A 17,127-nucleotide genomic window follows, 5' to 3' on the forward strand; every position below is an offset into this window, starting at 1 on the left:
AAATGAGCCCGGACACAGGACGAGACACAAGACACTTTCAGATAGAGATCAGGGCCAAACAACAGGAATGTTAGAGGGTCAGTCTAGACTGGTGGTCTGGGGTCTAACGATTGCATTCCCTGCAGCCATCAGGACTATAAAATGCACAAAGCCAGACCAGGCAAAGACTTCTCTGCTCAGGTGCCCTGCCAGAGGTGTGTCACTGCCCAGCGTTTTTGGAAAGTGCTGGGGCCTGCACAGTCCAGATGAAGCCAGGGGAAATTCTGAGGTGCAGTCTTCAATTACCCCTACCTCATCTCTGGGGTTGCATTCAGCTAAAATTTGGTTCTGTTCAAAACTAGCGACTTCTGAGAGTCCCCCTCCCCACCTGCAGAAAGAAGGCTTTGCTGATGGAGAAAGAAGGAGGGGCTAGTGTCCCAAAAGAGATCTGCCAAGTCCTGGTGAGCCCTTCCGGGCCTCTCTTGGTCCTCCTACAATTCATTGAATAAAATTAAATCAAAATGCATGGACCACTTGTTACTGTGCTCCCCATTCTGCCTCCAAATTACAAACTTCTAACATGCCAACCTGGTCCTTCCCTGATGGCTCAGAGGGTAAAGCCTCTGTCTGCAACGTGGGAGACCAGGGTTTGATCCCTGGGTTGGGAAGATCCCCTGGAGAAGGAAATGGCAACCCACTCCAGTACTCTTGCCTGGAAAATTCCATGGATGGAGGAACCTCGTAGGCTACAGTCCACGGGGTCGCAAAGAATTAGACATGACTGAGCAACTTCACTTTCACTTAACATGCCAACAGGCTTGAGAGGTGCCCTGAGCTCACATTGCTTAGGATTTATATTACTTACTAAGCACCTGTTCTGTGCTGAGCAGGGGTAGGAAAGGAAGGTGCTGTGGTCAGGGAAGTGTTTTTGCCCAAGTTAAACTTACCCCTCATCATGACTTGCTCTCTCTCTCTCTCTGCTCCACTTGTCCCATTCCATTTGCCCAGTTGGAGACATTAAGGGCCACCTTTGGTTCACATCAGCCTCCACCAAGCATGACTCATCACATACCCCTCTACCCTCAACATACCATTCTTAGATAAATGCAACCTTGCTGGTGCTAATATGAAAAACTGACATTGCTATAGAGTTACAAGCCCTGCTGTAAAGGTCCAGCACAGCTATTCAGCTTGGGCATGGGCTGGTGTGGGAGATGGATCAGGAACCACCCACCAATGAAAATACCATGTCTGTAGAGACACTTCGAGTTCAGACAGCTGACCCCTGAAGCTCCAGTTCCAGATTACTGCAGATCTGTTTTCCCCTTCCTAGGCCCCAGGAAGAAAAACCAGGAATCTGTTTCTTTCCTGACTCTCATTCCTTCCTGAGAGCCCTGATCCTGTCTTTTCTGGTTCTATCCTCAAACCTCAAGAGGGAGAGAAACAAAGAAAGGAACCATTCCATGGAAAAGGGCTCTTCCAAATTCAGAAGGCATTTGCAGTTCTTTTTGGAGGGTTTAGAAGGCTTTAGTTAAAGACGTATGTAGGCTCAGAGAGCTCTGTGAGTGCTCTGTGACAACCTAGAGGGGCGGGATGGGATGGGAGGGAGGCTCAAGAGGGAGGAGACATATGTATTCCTATGGCTGATCCATGTTGATGTATGGCAGAAACCAACACAATATTGTAGTTATCCTTAAACTAAAAAGAAATTTAAAAATGAGATGAATGTAGGGTTTCCCTGGTGCTCCAGTGGTTGAGAATCTGCCTGCCAGTGCAGGGGACACAGGTTCAACACCTGCTCTGGGAAGATGCCACAGGGCCACTAAGCCCATGCTCCACAGCTACTGAGCCTGTTCTCTGGAGTCCAAGCTCCACAGCAAGAGAAGCCACGGCAATGAGAAGCCTGCTCACTGCAACTAGAGAGCAGCCTCCACTCACCACAACTGGAGAAAACCTGTGCATAGCAATAGGGATCCAGTGCAAGAAACACCTGGAGTAACTGGCAAATTTGGCCTTGGAGCACGGAATGAAGCAGGGCAAAGGCTAATAGAGTTTTGTCAAGAGAATGCACTGGTCATAGCAAACACCCTCTTCCAACAACACAAGAGAAGACTCTACACATGGACATCACCAGATGGTCAACACCGAAATCAGATTGATTATATTCTTTGCAACCAAAGATGGAGAAGCTGTATACAGTTAGCGAAAACAAGACCAGGAGCTGACTGTGGCTCAGATCATGAACTCCTTATTGCGAAGTTCAGACTTAAATTGAAGAAAGTAGGGAAAACCACTAGACCATTCAGATATGACCTCAATCAAATCCCTTATGATTATACAGTGGAAGTGAGAAATAGATTTAAGGGACTAGATCTGATTGATAGAGTGCCTGATGAACTCTGGACGGAGGTTCGTGACATTGTACAGGAGACAGGGACCAAGACCATCCCCATGGAAAAGAAATGCAAAAGAGCGAAATGGCTGTCTGAGGAGGCCTTACAAATAGCTGTGAAAAGAAGAGAGGCGAAAAGCAAAGGAGAAAAGGAAAGATATAAGCATCTGAATGCAGAGTTCCAAAGAATAGCAAGGAGAGATAAGAAAGACTTCCTCAGTGATCAATGCAAAGAAATAGAGGAAAACAACAGAATAGGAAAAACAAGAGCTCTTCAAGAAAATTAGAGATTCCAAGGGAACATTTCATGCAAAGATGGGCTCGATAAAGGACAGAAATGGTATGGACTTAACAGAAGCAGAAGATATTAAGAAGAGGTGGCAGGAATACACAGAAGAACTGTACAAAAAAGATCTTCACGACCAAGATAGTCACGATAATGTGATCACTGACCTAGAGCCAGACATCTTGGAATGTGAAGTCAAGTGGGCCTTGGAAAGCATCACTACGAACAAAGCTAGTGGAGGTGATGGAATTCCAGTTGAGCTATTTCAAGTCTTGAAAGATGATGCTGTGAAAGTGCTGCACTCAATATGCCAGCAGATTTGGAAAACTCAGCAGTGGCCACAGGACTGGAAGAGGTCAGTCTTCATTCCAATCCCAAAGAAAGGCAATGCCAAAGAATGCTCAAACTACCGCACAATTGCACTCATCTCACACGCTAGTAAAGTCATGCTCAAAATTCTCCAAGCCAGGCTTCAGCAGTATGTAAACCGTGAACTCCCAGATGTTCAAGCAGGTTTTAGAAAAGGCAGAGGCACCAGAGATCAGATTGCCAACATCCACTGGATCATGGAGAAAGCAAGAGAGTTTCAGAAAAACATCTATTTCTGCTTTATTGACTATGCCAAAGCCTTTGACTGTGTCGATCACAATAAACTGTGGAACACTGTGAAAGAGATGGGAATCCAAGACCACCTGACCTGCCTCTTGAGAAACCTGTATGCAGGTCAGGAAGCAACAGTCAGAACTGGACATGGAACAACAGACTGGTTCCAAATAGGAAAAGGTGTACGTCAAGGTTGTATATTGTCACCTTGCTTATTTAACTTATATGCAGAGTACATCATGAGGAACGCTGGGCTGGAAGAAGCACAAACTGGAATCAAGATTGCTGGGAGAAATATCAATAACCTCAGATATGCAGATGACACTACCCTTATGGCAGAAAGTGAAGAGGAACTCAAAAGCCTCTTGATGAAAGTGAAAGAGGAGAGTGAAAAGGTTGGCTTGAAGCTCAACATTCAGAAAACAAAGATCATGGCATCTGGTCCCATCACTTCATGGGAAATAGATGGAAAAACAGTGGAAACAGTGTCAGACTTTGTTTTTTTGGGCTCCAAAATCACTGCAGATGCTGATTGCAGCCATGAAATTAAAAGACGCTTGCTCCTTGGAAGGAAAGTTATGACCAACCTTGATAGTATATTAAAAAGCAGAGACATTACTTTGCCAACCAAGGTCCGTCTAGTCAAGGCAATGGTTTTTCCCGTGGTCATGTATGGATGTGAGAGTTGGACTGTGAAGAAGGCTGATCGCCGAAGAATCGATGCTTTTGAACTGTGGTGCTGGAGAAGACTCTTGAGAGTCCCTTATACTGCAAGGAGATCCAACCAGTCCATTCTAGAGGAGATCAATCCTGGATGTTCATTGGAGGGACTGATGCTAAAGCTGAAACTGCAATACTTTGGGCACCTCATGCGACGAGTTGACTCACTGGAAAAGACTCTGATGCTGGGAAAGGTTGGGGGCGGGAGGAGAAGGGGACGACAGAGAATGAGATGGCTGGATGGCATCACCGACTCTGTGGACATGAGTTTGAGTGTACTCCGGGAGTTGGTGATGGACAGGGAGGCCTGGCGTGCTGTGATTCATGGGGTCGCGGAGAGTCGGACACGACTGAGCGACCGAACTGAACTGAACTGAACTGCAGCTAAAAACAAAATTAATTAATTAAAGATGCATATAAAACTAAAGTCAAAAAAAGGTTTTTAAGGTAATTTTTAATTCCAGGGGAAGCAACAAAAGAAACATAATAATAATGTACACTTTAACTCAGCCATGAACTACACTCACATATTTATCTCAAAAAGTAACTAATATATTAACAAAAAGTGGCACGCATCTGTTGCAGCAGGATGGAGAGAATGGCAGTGTGGACGTGGAGATGGTATTAGGGCTAAATCTTCATCTTCCCTGAGAGGAAATCAAGGCAAATGTCTGGACTGAGAAATACAAAGAGTTAAAAAATACAGAGATACATGCAAAAAACACTGCTAAAATGTTTAGGAAAAGGTTTCAGGAATAAGAAATTGCAGGACAGTGCTATCTATAAACTGGATAAACCACATTTTGTTTATACATTTTTTTAAAAAAGCTAGATGAATGTTGGCAAGATAATGGTGAAAAACATTTTCTTGAAGGCAGAGTGAGAAGAACAACAGTTGGAAAATGTGAGATAAAAATAAAATGCCACAAGGACGAATGTAGATGTCTGTATGTAGGGGAAAAGGCAGAGAACGTAGGAGAGAGGAGACAATTGGAGAAGTGACAGAAGACTTTTTTCTTGAGGCAAAGAAGGACACAGGTCACCTGAAGCCAAGAACATAGATAGGGAGCCAGGAAAAAGAAATTCAGAGGGCCAGTAAATACAGGAAATGATACTAAGTCATACATTCAACTGAAGAAACTCATGTGAAAGCAGCAATGTTGTCACCTATCCAGACTGGCAGTACTCAGACAGCTTGATAATACCTACTATTAAAAAGCTAGCAAAGAATGAAACACTTTGATAACTTGTTATTGAGAATAAAATGTGCAAGTTTTTTACAGGGCAAATTGGCACCAAAAATAATGATCAAAAAATAAAATGTCCATATTCATTATTCCAGCAATATCACTGCTAGGAATTTATCTCTTGCATATAGTCATTAAAGAATGTGAAGATACCTATAGTCATCCAGTGTTTGTTATAGCATTGTCTGTATAGACATAAAACTTGAGATTATCTAAATGCTCATCAACAAGGTACTCGCTATGTTAGCGAGTCCAAGCTCCTATTCGTCACTTCACGACAGGTTAATAAATACAGAAGTTGTTAGGGCAAGGAATAGTGACTTTTTCCAGAAAGCCAGCAGACTGAAAAGATGGTGGACTAGTGTCCCAAACGACCATCTTACTCAAGTTAGAATTCAGATTTCTTTTATATTAGAAGAGCTTCCCTGATAGCTCAGCTGGTAAAGAATCCGCCTGCAATGTGGGAGACCTGGGTTCAATTTATGGGTTGGGAAGATCCCCTGGAGAAGGGAATGCTACCCACTCCAGTATTCTGGCCTGGAGACTATATAATCCATGGGGTCGCAAAGAGACAGACAGACAGAGCAACTTTCACTTCACTTTATTTTAAAAGGGGGAGGAGGTGTGTTTGGTTGTTGCAAACCCCTTGGTGCTGGAATCCTTTGTTCTTGTTGCTGTCTGCCTAGGTCAAGTCATGATGTTTCTGTAAACCTGCAACAAAACAAATGTTATTTTCTGTTCTGCAACTTTTTATCTCTCTACCAATGCAAACATGTTATACCTTTGAAAGTCAGAGCCTTGAGGGTGGGCTTTCCTGTATGTTTCAGGCTATAGGCAACATTCTTAACTTGTAGGGAAAGCAGTAGAACACAAAGATTAAAGTAAAAGAAACAGATGCAATATGGAGTCAGATTTGTTCTTCCTTATCACAGTTAGATCCCTGAGGGAGTGAAGTGAGGGAGAGCTGATTGTGTTAAGTGCATGTGTTGTGTAATTTCCAAAAGTGAATTCTATTCACCAGTAGAAATATTTTTTTCCTGGTGGGATGGACTCAACGAACCAAGGAAAAGGGAGAGAGGGACTACAGGTGAGGCCTGAAAAGGGCTATGCGTACACGCTGTCACGCCAGTCATGTCCGACTCTTTGCAGCCCATGGACTGTAGCCTTCCAGTTTCCTCTGTCCATGGGATTCTCCAGGCAAAAATACAACTGGAGCGAGTTGTCATGCCCTCCCCCAAGGGATCTTCCCAACCCAGGGACTGAACCCGCGTCTTTTGTCTCCTGCATTGGCAGGTGGGTTCTTTACCACTAGTGCCACCTGGGAAGCCCAAAGAGGACAATACCTTTCATTTTCATACAGTACAGAACTATTTCGCTTTTTGCATGACATTTTTTTGTTTTATGCTTTTAAAAAATGTCAACTGCGGACTTCCCTGGTGGTCCAGCGGTAAAAATCCACTTTCCAATACGGGGGATGTGGGTTTGGTCCCTGATCAAGAAACTAAGATCTCACATACCACAGGGCAACTAAGCCCACACGTGGCAACTACTGAGCCTGTGCACCACAGCAAAGACCCAGTATAGCCAAATTTTTTAAAATAAATGAATAAGTGTTAACTGGAATTATCTTCATGTTGCTATTATTGCCATCTTTGTTTTCCTCATAATATATTTTGGTATTAAACCAAATAAATGTTTTGTTTTGGATTTGTGTGTTTTTTTAAGGGTCCCACTAAGGGCCAATGAAGATGAATAAAGAAATAACATGTTTAATTGCACTTGGGTAAAATTTCAAAACTTAAAGCATAAAGAGAAAAATCACATACTCTTCCAGAAAGAAAAAAAAAAAAAACAGGTTACATATGAAGAAATGAGATTAAGTCTGACATCAGATTTTGCATCAGGTTTTGAAGGAAAATTAATTTGAACCTGGAATCTACAGCCAACCAAAAATGCCACCAAAAGGGAAGATAAAAATAAAGACATTTCTGAACTGCAAGGAGTCAGAAAAGGTAACATTAAAGAACAGCCAACCAGTCCATTCTAAAGGAGATCAGTCCTGGGTGTTCACTGGAAGGACTGATGCTAAAGCTGAAACTCTAATACTTTGGCCACTTCATGCGAAGAGTTGACTCACTGGAAAAGACTCTGATGCTGGGAAAGGTTGGGGGCGGGAGGAGAAGGGACGACAGAGAATGAGATGGCTGGATGGCATCACCGACTCTGTGGACATGAGTTTGAGTGAACTCCGTGAGTTGGTGATGGACAGGGAGGCCTGGCGTGCTGTGATTCATGGGGTCGCAAAGAGTCGGACACGACTAAGCGACTGAACGGAACGGAACGGAATGAAAAATATCACTCAAGAAAATGTCCCACTAAAACAAAATAATTCAAAAAACAGTAAGTGAGATTTTAAAAATAGAAGCTGCATGTTAGAAGAAATATAAACAAAGAAAAAATAAATAGATACTCGTTTTGAAACTGGATCCCTGGAACATTCTTTGACCTACAGATGTTTAGAAACTGAAGGTTATTTTCTTCTTTAGAGCTCCAGTCATGCAACTTGACTCTCTGGCAAATAATATTTACACAATTGTAACATCAAAATTACATGTTGTAATAATGGTATTTATATGGGGTTTAATATCTTAGATTCACTCTGTAGACAAAACATGTAATGAAATGAACAGAACAGAAAACTTGACAAAGTAAAGAGGAAATTTTACTTTGCTGAAAGCCAGGGAGCTAAATTCTCTAAATTCCTTTAGCTGCAATTAGTATATCAAAGCCAGGCCTGGTTGATTAGGGTTTAGGGTTCTGTTAAAGAGCCCAGGCCAGATGTAAAGGAAGTGGCTCCAGGGCTGTACTGGAGGTGTCTTAACTTCCTCAGGGCAGATTGTCTTCATCTCCTCCCACCTGTCATTGGCATCAAGTTGTTAGCTTGAATCAGCCATACTGTGAATATTTACACCAAAGATACGGCTAACTCTATGCATTTTTACCTCCTAGAGAGGCCTGTTGTTAAACATTTACCAGCATATCCCTGAGCCTGAAGGAATATAAGAATAAAAAGGAAGATGCAGGTGGTGAAAGCAGGTGGTGAGGGCCACAAGGGTAGAGTTGGGGGACTTAGTGGTGTTCTTAGTGAAATATTTTGAGACAGGAATTAACAAACTTTTCCCTAAAGGTTCCAGTGAGTAGCTGTGCTGAGTCGCTCAGTCATGTCTGACTCTTTGTGATCCCATGGACTGCAGCCTGCCAGGCTCCTCTGTCCATGGGGATTCTCCAGGCAAGAATACTGGAGTGGGTTGCCATGCCCTCCTCCAGGAGATCTTCCCAACCCAGGGATTGAACCCTGGTCTCCCGCATTGCAGGTGGACTCATTCTGAGCCACCAGGGAAGCCCATGAATACTGGAGTGGGTAGCCTATCCCTTCTCCAGGTGATCTTCTCAACCCGGGAATTGAACTGGGGTCTCCTGCTTTGCAGGCAGACACTTTACCAGCTGAGCTACCAGGGAAGCCCTCCAGTGAACAGAACCATCTCAAAACTATTCAGCTCGGCTGTTACAATTCAAAAGCAGCCACAGACTACATTAATGAGCATGGCTGTGTTGCCATAACACTTTTATTTACAAGTTAACTGGACAGCCCCTGAGCCACATATTAATAGTTTGTCAAACCCTGGACTAAGATAAATCCCCCAGAAGGGCAATTCAGATTGGCCCAGAAAGTGACACAGCACTCACAAATGTAGGGAGCTAGGTATTGGACCTAGAAGTTCTTTCTCTGGCTCCCCTTGGCCTTCAAGTGGCTTGAAGAATTCAGAAATTCCTGTATCCCAACAGGTGCAGGAAGACAAGGGTGCTGTATCAGATAGGATTAGGTTTGGTTTATAGCAGCTTAAGCTGTGGAAAATTCTTAGAGAGATGGGAATACCAGACCACCTGACCTGCCTCCTAAGAAACCTGTATGCAGGTCAAGAACCAGATATGGAACAACAGACTGATTCCAAATTGGGAAAGGAGTATGTGAAGGCTGTTTATGGTCACCATGCTTGTTTAACTTATATGTAGAGTACATCATGTGAAATGCTGGGCTGGATGAAGCACAAGCTGGAACCAAGATTGCAGGTAAAAATATTAATAACCTCAATATGCAGATAACATCACTCTAATGGCAGAAAGAAAAGAGGAACTAAAGAGCTTCTTGATGAAGGTTAAAGAACAAAGTGAAAAAGCTGGGTTAAAATTCAACATTCATAAAACTAAGATCATGGCATATGGTCCCATCACTTCATGGCAAATAGATGGGGAAAAAATGGAAACAATGACAGATTTTATTTTCTTGGGCTCCAAAATCACTGCAGATGGTGACTGCAGCCATGAAATTAAAAGACATTTGCTCCTTGCAAGAAAAACCTTGACTTTGTATCAAAAAGCAGAGACATTACTTTGCCAACAGAGGTCCGTATAGTCAAAGCTATGGCTTTTCCAGTAATCATGTATAGATGTGAGAGTTGGGCCATAAGGGAGGGTGAGTGCCAAATAATTGATGCTTTCAAACTGTGGTGCTGGAGAAGACTCTTGAGAGTCCCTTGGACAGCAAGGAGATCAAACCAGTCAATCCTAAAGGAAATCAACCCTGAATATTCATTGGAAGGACGGATGGTGAAGCTGAAGTTCCAATACTGTGGCACATGATGCAAAGAGTAACTCATTGGAAAAGACCCTGATGCTGAGAAAGACTGAGGGCAAGAGGAGAAGAGGGCAACAGAGGATGAGATTGTTGGATGGCACCTTCAACTCAATGGACATGAGTTTGAGCAAATTCAGGGAGACAGTGAAGGTCAAGAAAGCCAGATGCTGGGAAGATTGAAGGCAGGAGGAGAAGGGGACCACAGGGAATGAGGTGGTTGAATGGGATCAATGGCTCAACGGACACGAGTTTGAGCAAACTCTGGGAGTCGGTGATGGACAGAGAAGATTGGCATGCTGCAGTACATGGGGTTGCAAAGAGTCAGACAGGACTGAGTGACTGAACTGAACTGAACTGAAGGAAGCCTGGTGTTCGGCAGTCCATGAGGTCACAAAGAGTCAGACATGACTGAGCAACTGAACAATAACATAGTAGATTAAAAACACAATGTAACAGTAGCTTAGAACACTTGCGGATTTATTCTCCCATATAAAAGCATTGAGTTTGGCTATCCAGGCTGGTAAAGTGTGAAATATCAGATCCACCTCATCTTTCCTCACCGCCAGTCCTAGGCATGGCTCTTATGGCCACGATGACTGCTGAAGCCCTGCCATTATATCCCACATCCATCAGGCAGGAGGAGGGGAGCAGAAGCGGGCAGCCCTCCCCCCCTCAGGGGACCCTGCACTCAGAAGGGCCCATACTCAGTTTAACAAGCTGGTGGACTGTTACTGTTTTAAAATCTAACTCATGTTCTCTTTGAGCTTAGGTTCTGTAACTGAGATCCAATGGGACCAGGGAAAATGCCCACCAGCAGAGGAGACCAATGTAACGTGCCATCGCCACCACAGTCCTCATCCTCACACAACATAGATAACGCCTGCCATGTAGCTTCCACAACGCACTTTCCTTGTACTCTGACATGTACTCGGAAGGACCTCCATGCAAGCATTAACTGAATGCTCTGTATTCCTAATTTGAATCTGTAACTAATTCTGCCTTTGAACTTGTGCTCTGTGAGTGAAGCCCAGTAGGACAAAGGCTGATGTTTAGTATATGTGTCTTCCATTCGCATGTGTGCCAGGACTCACAACATGTGGGCTTTTAGCAAGATTCAAAGTGAGTACAGGTAGTTCAGTTCAGTCGCTCAGTCGTGTCCGAATCTTTGCAGCCCCATGAACTGCAACACGCCAGGCCTCCCTGTCCATCACCAACTCCTGGAGTTCACTCAAACTCATGTCCATCGAGTCAGTGATGCCATCCAGTCATCTCATTCTCTGTTGTCCCCGTCTCCTCCTGCCCCCTATCCCTCCCAGCATCAGACTCTTTTCCAGTGAGTCAACACTTCACATGAGGTGGCCAAAGTATTGGAGTTTCAGTTTTAGCATCAATCCTTCCAATGAACACCCAGGATTGATCTCCTCTAGAATGGACTGGTTGGATCTCCTTGCAGTACAAGGGACTCTCAAGAGTTTTCTCCAGCACCACAGTTCAAAAACATCAATTCTTCAGCGATCAGCTTTCTTCACAGTCCAACTCTCACATCCATACATGACCACGGGAAAAACCATAGCCTTGACTAGACGGACCTTGGTTGGCCAAGTAATGTCTCTGCTTTTTAATATACTATCTAGGTTGGTCATAACTTTCCTTCCAAGGAGTAAGCGTCTTTTAATTTCATGGCTGCCATAAGCATCTGCAGTGATTTCAGAGCCCAATAAAATAAAGTCTGACACTGTTTCCACTGTTTCCCCATCTATTTCCCATGAAGTGATGAGACCAGATGCCATGATCTTTGTTTTCTGAATGTAGAGCTTCAAGCCAATCTTTTCACAGGGTGGTGTTCAAATCTGTGACTGAGTGAGTGGGAGCCCACAGCCCTGAGAGGCCATGCTTTCCATTGGAATTAGAACTTGCTTCAAATGCAGAAAGAAGGCAGTGGTGTTTTAGGAACACAAGAAACCAAGGAACCCACCCGTATCCTTTCTGACTTGTGTTACTTCCCTGTATCAATTAGTCACTCTCTTTGAAAATGATGACAGATAAATGATAGGGTAACCCAGAGTTCATCTGATGTTTAGTCCTTTAATTATCAGTAAGGTGAAGGTAGAGAATGTTGGTACCATGTGAGCATACTGAGATGTAAAATTAAAATGTTGGTTTTATGCAACATTTTCACTGTTCGTTATGAGTAAAATACAAATGCATGCATGATCTATGAAATATAAGTTGCATACTTTCTGTGATTCTTGTATATGAATTAAATGCTCTTAAATTTTTTATTTAAAATGGGCATTGTACAATTTGAAGATGAATGGTAAAATTCATAGTAACAGTATAAAATTTCAATTTTTTTTACATAAATATGACAGTAAATATTGAATAAAAAACACCACGATGAATCAAGAGAGAGAGATTGCAGAAGAAAGGAAAAACGATATTTTAGTACCTGTGGTGGTACTTTGAAAATTTTTTCTTTTATTTACTTATTTTTGGTTTTGCCAGGTCTTTGTTGCTCTGTGCCGGCTTTCTCTTCATTGTGGGACACAGACTCTAAGTGCTCGGGCTTAGTAATTGTGGTGCACGGGTTTAATTGCTCTGAGGCATGTGGAACCTTCCCGAACCCGGGACGGAACCCCTGTCCTCTGTATTGGCAGATGGATTCTTATCCACTGCACCACCAGGGAAGTCCTGTAGTAGTACTTTTATCCTAGATTTTTGAACAAGGGGGCACTGGGTCCTGCAAATTCCAGAGCTGCCGTGGAGCACATTAGCCCTGGTTGTCATATGGCTTGGTTTCAACTCCATGTCAACTGCCAGGAGCCGATGCCACTCTCTCAAAGAGAGGAGCAGAGGTCCAGAGGACCTGGTGTGTTGAGGGCCTCCCTAAACGTCAGTGGTTATAATAAGGACCCAAATTCCCAGACAGCATCTTGAGGAGAGGAAGGGCAGGACACTGCGTGTTCCAAGAGACCATGGAAACCGGCCACACGAGGGAGTTCAGCTCCAAACAGACTGAGCACTCGGATGAGAGCAGACGTTCCACGTGGAGGGCTCACACAGGGTTAGAGGAAGCCCAGGCTTCCCCCTGCTCGGTCGGGTGGCACTGCCAAGGAAGACCCTCAACTTCTTCGCAGATGCGAGGGGCATGAGCACTTATGCAAGCCTGCTACCCTGCGTCCAGATTTCTGTCTGCAATGCACTCCTTCCTGCTCCTCTTCCTTCGCTCCACCCCTCGTCCTGTAACCCCGGTCACCTGGCCAATTTCTCACCTTTCTGCACTCAGCTTAGTATCACCCCCAGGAAGCCTTCCCTGACACCCCACCCTCACTGGCTCCTCCAGTGTTGTAACCTGCCCATCTGGGTATCAGAGGAGCAGTTTGAATGACGCCAGACACAGCGCTTGTCTTGGAGCCTTCCTGCTGGTCCCTCTTCCTCTTTGGGGCTTCCCTGGCGGCTCAGCTAGTAAAGAAGCCGTCTGCAATGTGGCAGACCTGGGTTTGATCCCTGGGTTGGGAAGATCCCCTGAAGAAGGGAACAGCTAACCACTCCAGTGTTCTGGCCTGGCGAATTCCGTGGACTGTAAAGTCCATGGGGTGGCAAAGAGACACGACTGAACAACTTTCACTTTCATTTTACCCTCTTTGAGGCAGTTTCTCCATATGGAAGATGGGGTAATCATACCAGACCCACCCACCTTATTGAATTTTTTAAAATTTAGCTGGTAAATAGGTTCTACATATGCCTAGTACACAATTCAGAAGGTATACAAGGACACACAGTAAAAAACCACTCTCTTCCCCACTTCTCTCTTCTTGCTTCCCAGTTGTCTTCTCCAAAGACAATCCTTGTCACCAGTTTCTTTAGCTTCCTTCTGTAGACATACCATGTGTTTTAGAGCAAATATATTGTCCATCATCACCGATGTAGCATTCCAGGATAGGAGAGCGCGTAACCTGCCTCTAACTATGAGGAAGCATCAGACAGAGGAGGAATGCTTTGTCTTTTTAAGTGGCAGTCGCAGAGCATCAAAATCACAAAACAAAGAAAGGCTGTGGACATGTTCAAGAATTAAGAGAATGGTAGATTAGATAAAAGCACTGTATTTGCGTTAAACTTACAGAAGTTGGTAAGTGTACGTAAGAAGGGGAAGCAGGGCATGCATGATAAAGAATATGTGGTAATTGTTAACAACAGGTGAATTCGGGGAAAGCACTGATGAATATCTTTGTTGTATTTTTAGTTTTGCAATTTATGTCTACATTTGAGATTATTTCTCCTAAACACTTCATATTCATATTTGTGGGCTCAAGTATTTGCAAATTCTTTTGCTCGCTAAACTTTATTTGGAGCCCCAAATCAACATTTCAGGCACGCGCACAGTCATAGGCAGACATGCAGAGCAGGGACAAATCTGTGTCGTCCAACCCGCGAGTTCCCAGCTAAGGTCAAACAAAGCAGTCCCCTGCCTCCCTGCTTCCGCTCTCAGCCTGTAAATAAGTGTCCTCTTTGCACTCTATTTAGTGCCCTCTCTTGCAAAATTTTGTGCTTTTTGTTGAACAATTTGTTGCATAAAACTGCCTCCAATCTTAGCGCTGAAGAGCTGTCTAGCATTCCTGGGCACACAAGAGAACTTTGATGTTCCTTACAGAGAAGATACAGGTGCTCTTAGATGAGCTTTGTTCAGGCATGAGTTCTAATGCTGTTGGCTATGATCTCAATGAAAATGAATCAACAATACAAATTACATAAAACGTCTTTAAACAGAAACAGTAAAGTTATATATGTGTTCATCCGTTGATGAAAACATTGTGAGCAGAGCTTGCAGGAAACTAACCCTGCATTTCCCCTGGGAACTGTAGTTCAGTGTCTGTTAATTCAGCGTTTGTGGCAACTTTATCGAACATAACTACTATGAGTAACAAGATTCAACTGTTTCTATGTCTTGTATTTCCTGCACCAACAGTAGAATACAAGATGCACTGTTGTGTACTATATGAATATATTTAACAATATTCATAGAGATCTTGCTATTAGTTTGCATTTGTTCTTTTTTGGGGGACCACAAAAAATCTATATTTTTATACTGGGGAGAGGGACTAGAAAAGAAAGTAGCCCCTATACTGGGCCCTATTCAGTGGAAGCTTCTTGTTCCATAGGGTTAAGGAAGACTTTGAGGAAATAAAAGTTGTTTGGAAAAATCCAGGTGTAGTTGCTTTGTATGTTGTGATGGGTAAAAGGGATGAAGTGTGAAGGCCCCTCACACCCTCCATCTTGCTTCAGACTATGTCCTGGAACCCTGGGGCAGAGAAAGCGCCACTTTCATTCCTGCTTCTTGGGACTGTTGACAGCCATGTAGTGATAGAGAAGAGCAAGCAGGAAGAGTGACACAGCCAGCGTGTTGGCAAAGGTGGAGAGCTGCACATCCATGATCACGCACATCAGCTGGGTTCAGCTCCAGACATGGTTGGCATACAAACTGGAGGTAGGAAACCTGGACCGGAAGTTTGCAGGGCCCTGCATTCATTCTTTATTCTTTATTCATTCTTCTTTTCTTTTTTCAGTCAGGTGGACAAAACATGATCTATGAAGATCAGCCTCTTTTCTCAGCCACCCCAGTGCTCACTCTGTGGGCCCATATAGCCAGCTGGGCACAGGGATTTTTGTGGGCATTTGGGTTTTGTTTTTTTTTTTGCTGTTGTTCATCCTTTTGAACAGATGCCTGGGATTCACCATATGAGTGTTTCCTAATTGGTCTGACTAATCTTCTAGTGACAAACATTTGTGTTTTATCTTTTCAAAATGTCACAGTTTTGCATATAGTACTTCCGTGGCATCTCTTGGTTCCTGGGATAAAATTTTAAATCCTTACTTCTCAGTAGTTAAGATTAGGTGTTTCCTAGTCTTGCAGGGGCGAGGGCCTGATCCATGGTAAGAAAACTAAATAACACATGCCACGTGGTATGAAAAAAAAATGTAAAGCCCTTATCCATTTTTTAAAATTTTTATTTAATAAATGGTACAAAGCACAATGCCAAAAACATTAACAGTTAAAATTTCACCAAATGAAAAATACTATAGAATACCTGCCAGACAGTCTCACACAGTGTGCTGGCATCTGCAGGTCTCCCCTGCAGCCTTCTTGCAGCCCTGGGTTTATCCACACTGCCTGCCACCACAGCGCATGTGCACACTTTCCCCATGGGACCACGTCCCTTGGCCTGATTAACTATCCTCTTCCTTGGGACCTCCGCCTCAGTTTTTGTTCACCAGTGTGTTACCATGGGGACCTGGCACAGAATCTGGCATGGAGAATATATTCAACACACTCAAGTCAAACAATGGAAAGAATGAGGTGGGAGGCAGTCCAGGAGGGAAGCCAGCTGGTGAGAATTATGTTTACGTGGCTCTCTTTTGACCAAACACTTGGTCTTAAATGCTTACTAGAATGAAAACTGCACAACTGACTTATCTCCTGTCAGGCTCTCAGCTCATTAGCACGGGAGTGATTTCTGTTGAACTAGACATGTAATGATGCTGGGAAGTCAGAAAGCCCTGCAGAGTGACCCTGAGGAGGTCACCATACCTTTCTGTGTCAGTTCCTCCCCATGAGAAGAGGTGATAATGTCTGGATCTGCCTGGTTGTAAACAAAACACTCGGCCACATCCCAGGGGCTCTCTTCTCTCCCTCTAGCTCCTGCCATCTATTGGATTTTTCCATAACATCTTAAGGTATGGAAAAACTCTGACAAATTTTAGAGTTTTAGATGGGTTAACTAATGTGTTAGCATTAACTGATGTTAATGTGCTAACATTAACTAATAACTAATGTTAAGATGTTAAGGAAAAAGTAACAAACTTTTTCACCAACACAATATACAGCATTGCCCCTGTTCTCTAAGGACAGGTGGCTAAGGCGGTAAAGAATCCACCTGCAATGCAAGAGACCTGGGTTCGATCCCTGGGTTGGGAAGATCCTAGAGGAGGGCATAGCAACCCACTCCAGTATTCTTGCCTGGAGAATCCCCATGGAGAGAGGAGCCTGGCGGGCTAATGTCCGTGGGGTCCAAAGAGTCGGACAGGACTGAGTGACTAAGCAAAGCACACTCTATCCTCAAGGGTATCCTCAACATATTGACTCAAAAGAAAAGATTTGAATACAAAGATCCAGTGACAAGTCACCGTTCCCCCACAGGCTTTCTCC

General features: G+C 43.7%; 1 protein-coding gene across 1 annotated transcript; it reads right to left on the reverse strand.

Annotated features, from left to right (window-relative positions):
• Positions 1 to 15,245: 15,245 nt before the first annotated feature.
• LOC148778882 (dolichyl-diphosphooligosaccharide--protein glycosyltransferase subunit 4-like) lies at positions 15,246 to 15,353 on the reverse strand. Its single transcript, XM_088827766.1, has one exon. It carries the CDS (start codon positions 15,351 to 15,353, stop codon positions 15,246 to 15,248), a length of 108 nt encoding a protein of 35 aa, XP_088683892.1.
• Between the last annotated feature and the right edge of the window lie 1,774 nt (positions 15,354 to 17,127).

The sequence above is a fragment of the Moschus berezovskii genome, chromosome 1 (assembly GCF_049115385.1).
Source record: "Moschus berezovskii isolate FMDL1 chromosome 1, NW_MosBer_1.0, whole genome shotgun sequence".
NCBI lineage: Eukaryota > Metazoa > Chordata > Mammalia > Artiodactyla > Moschidae > Moschus > Moschus berezovskii.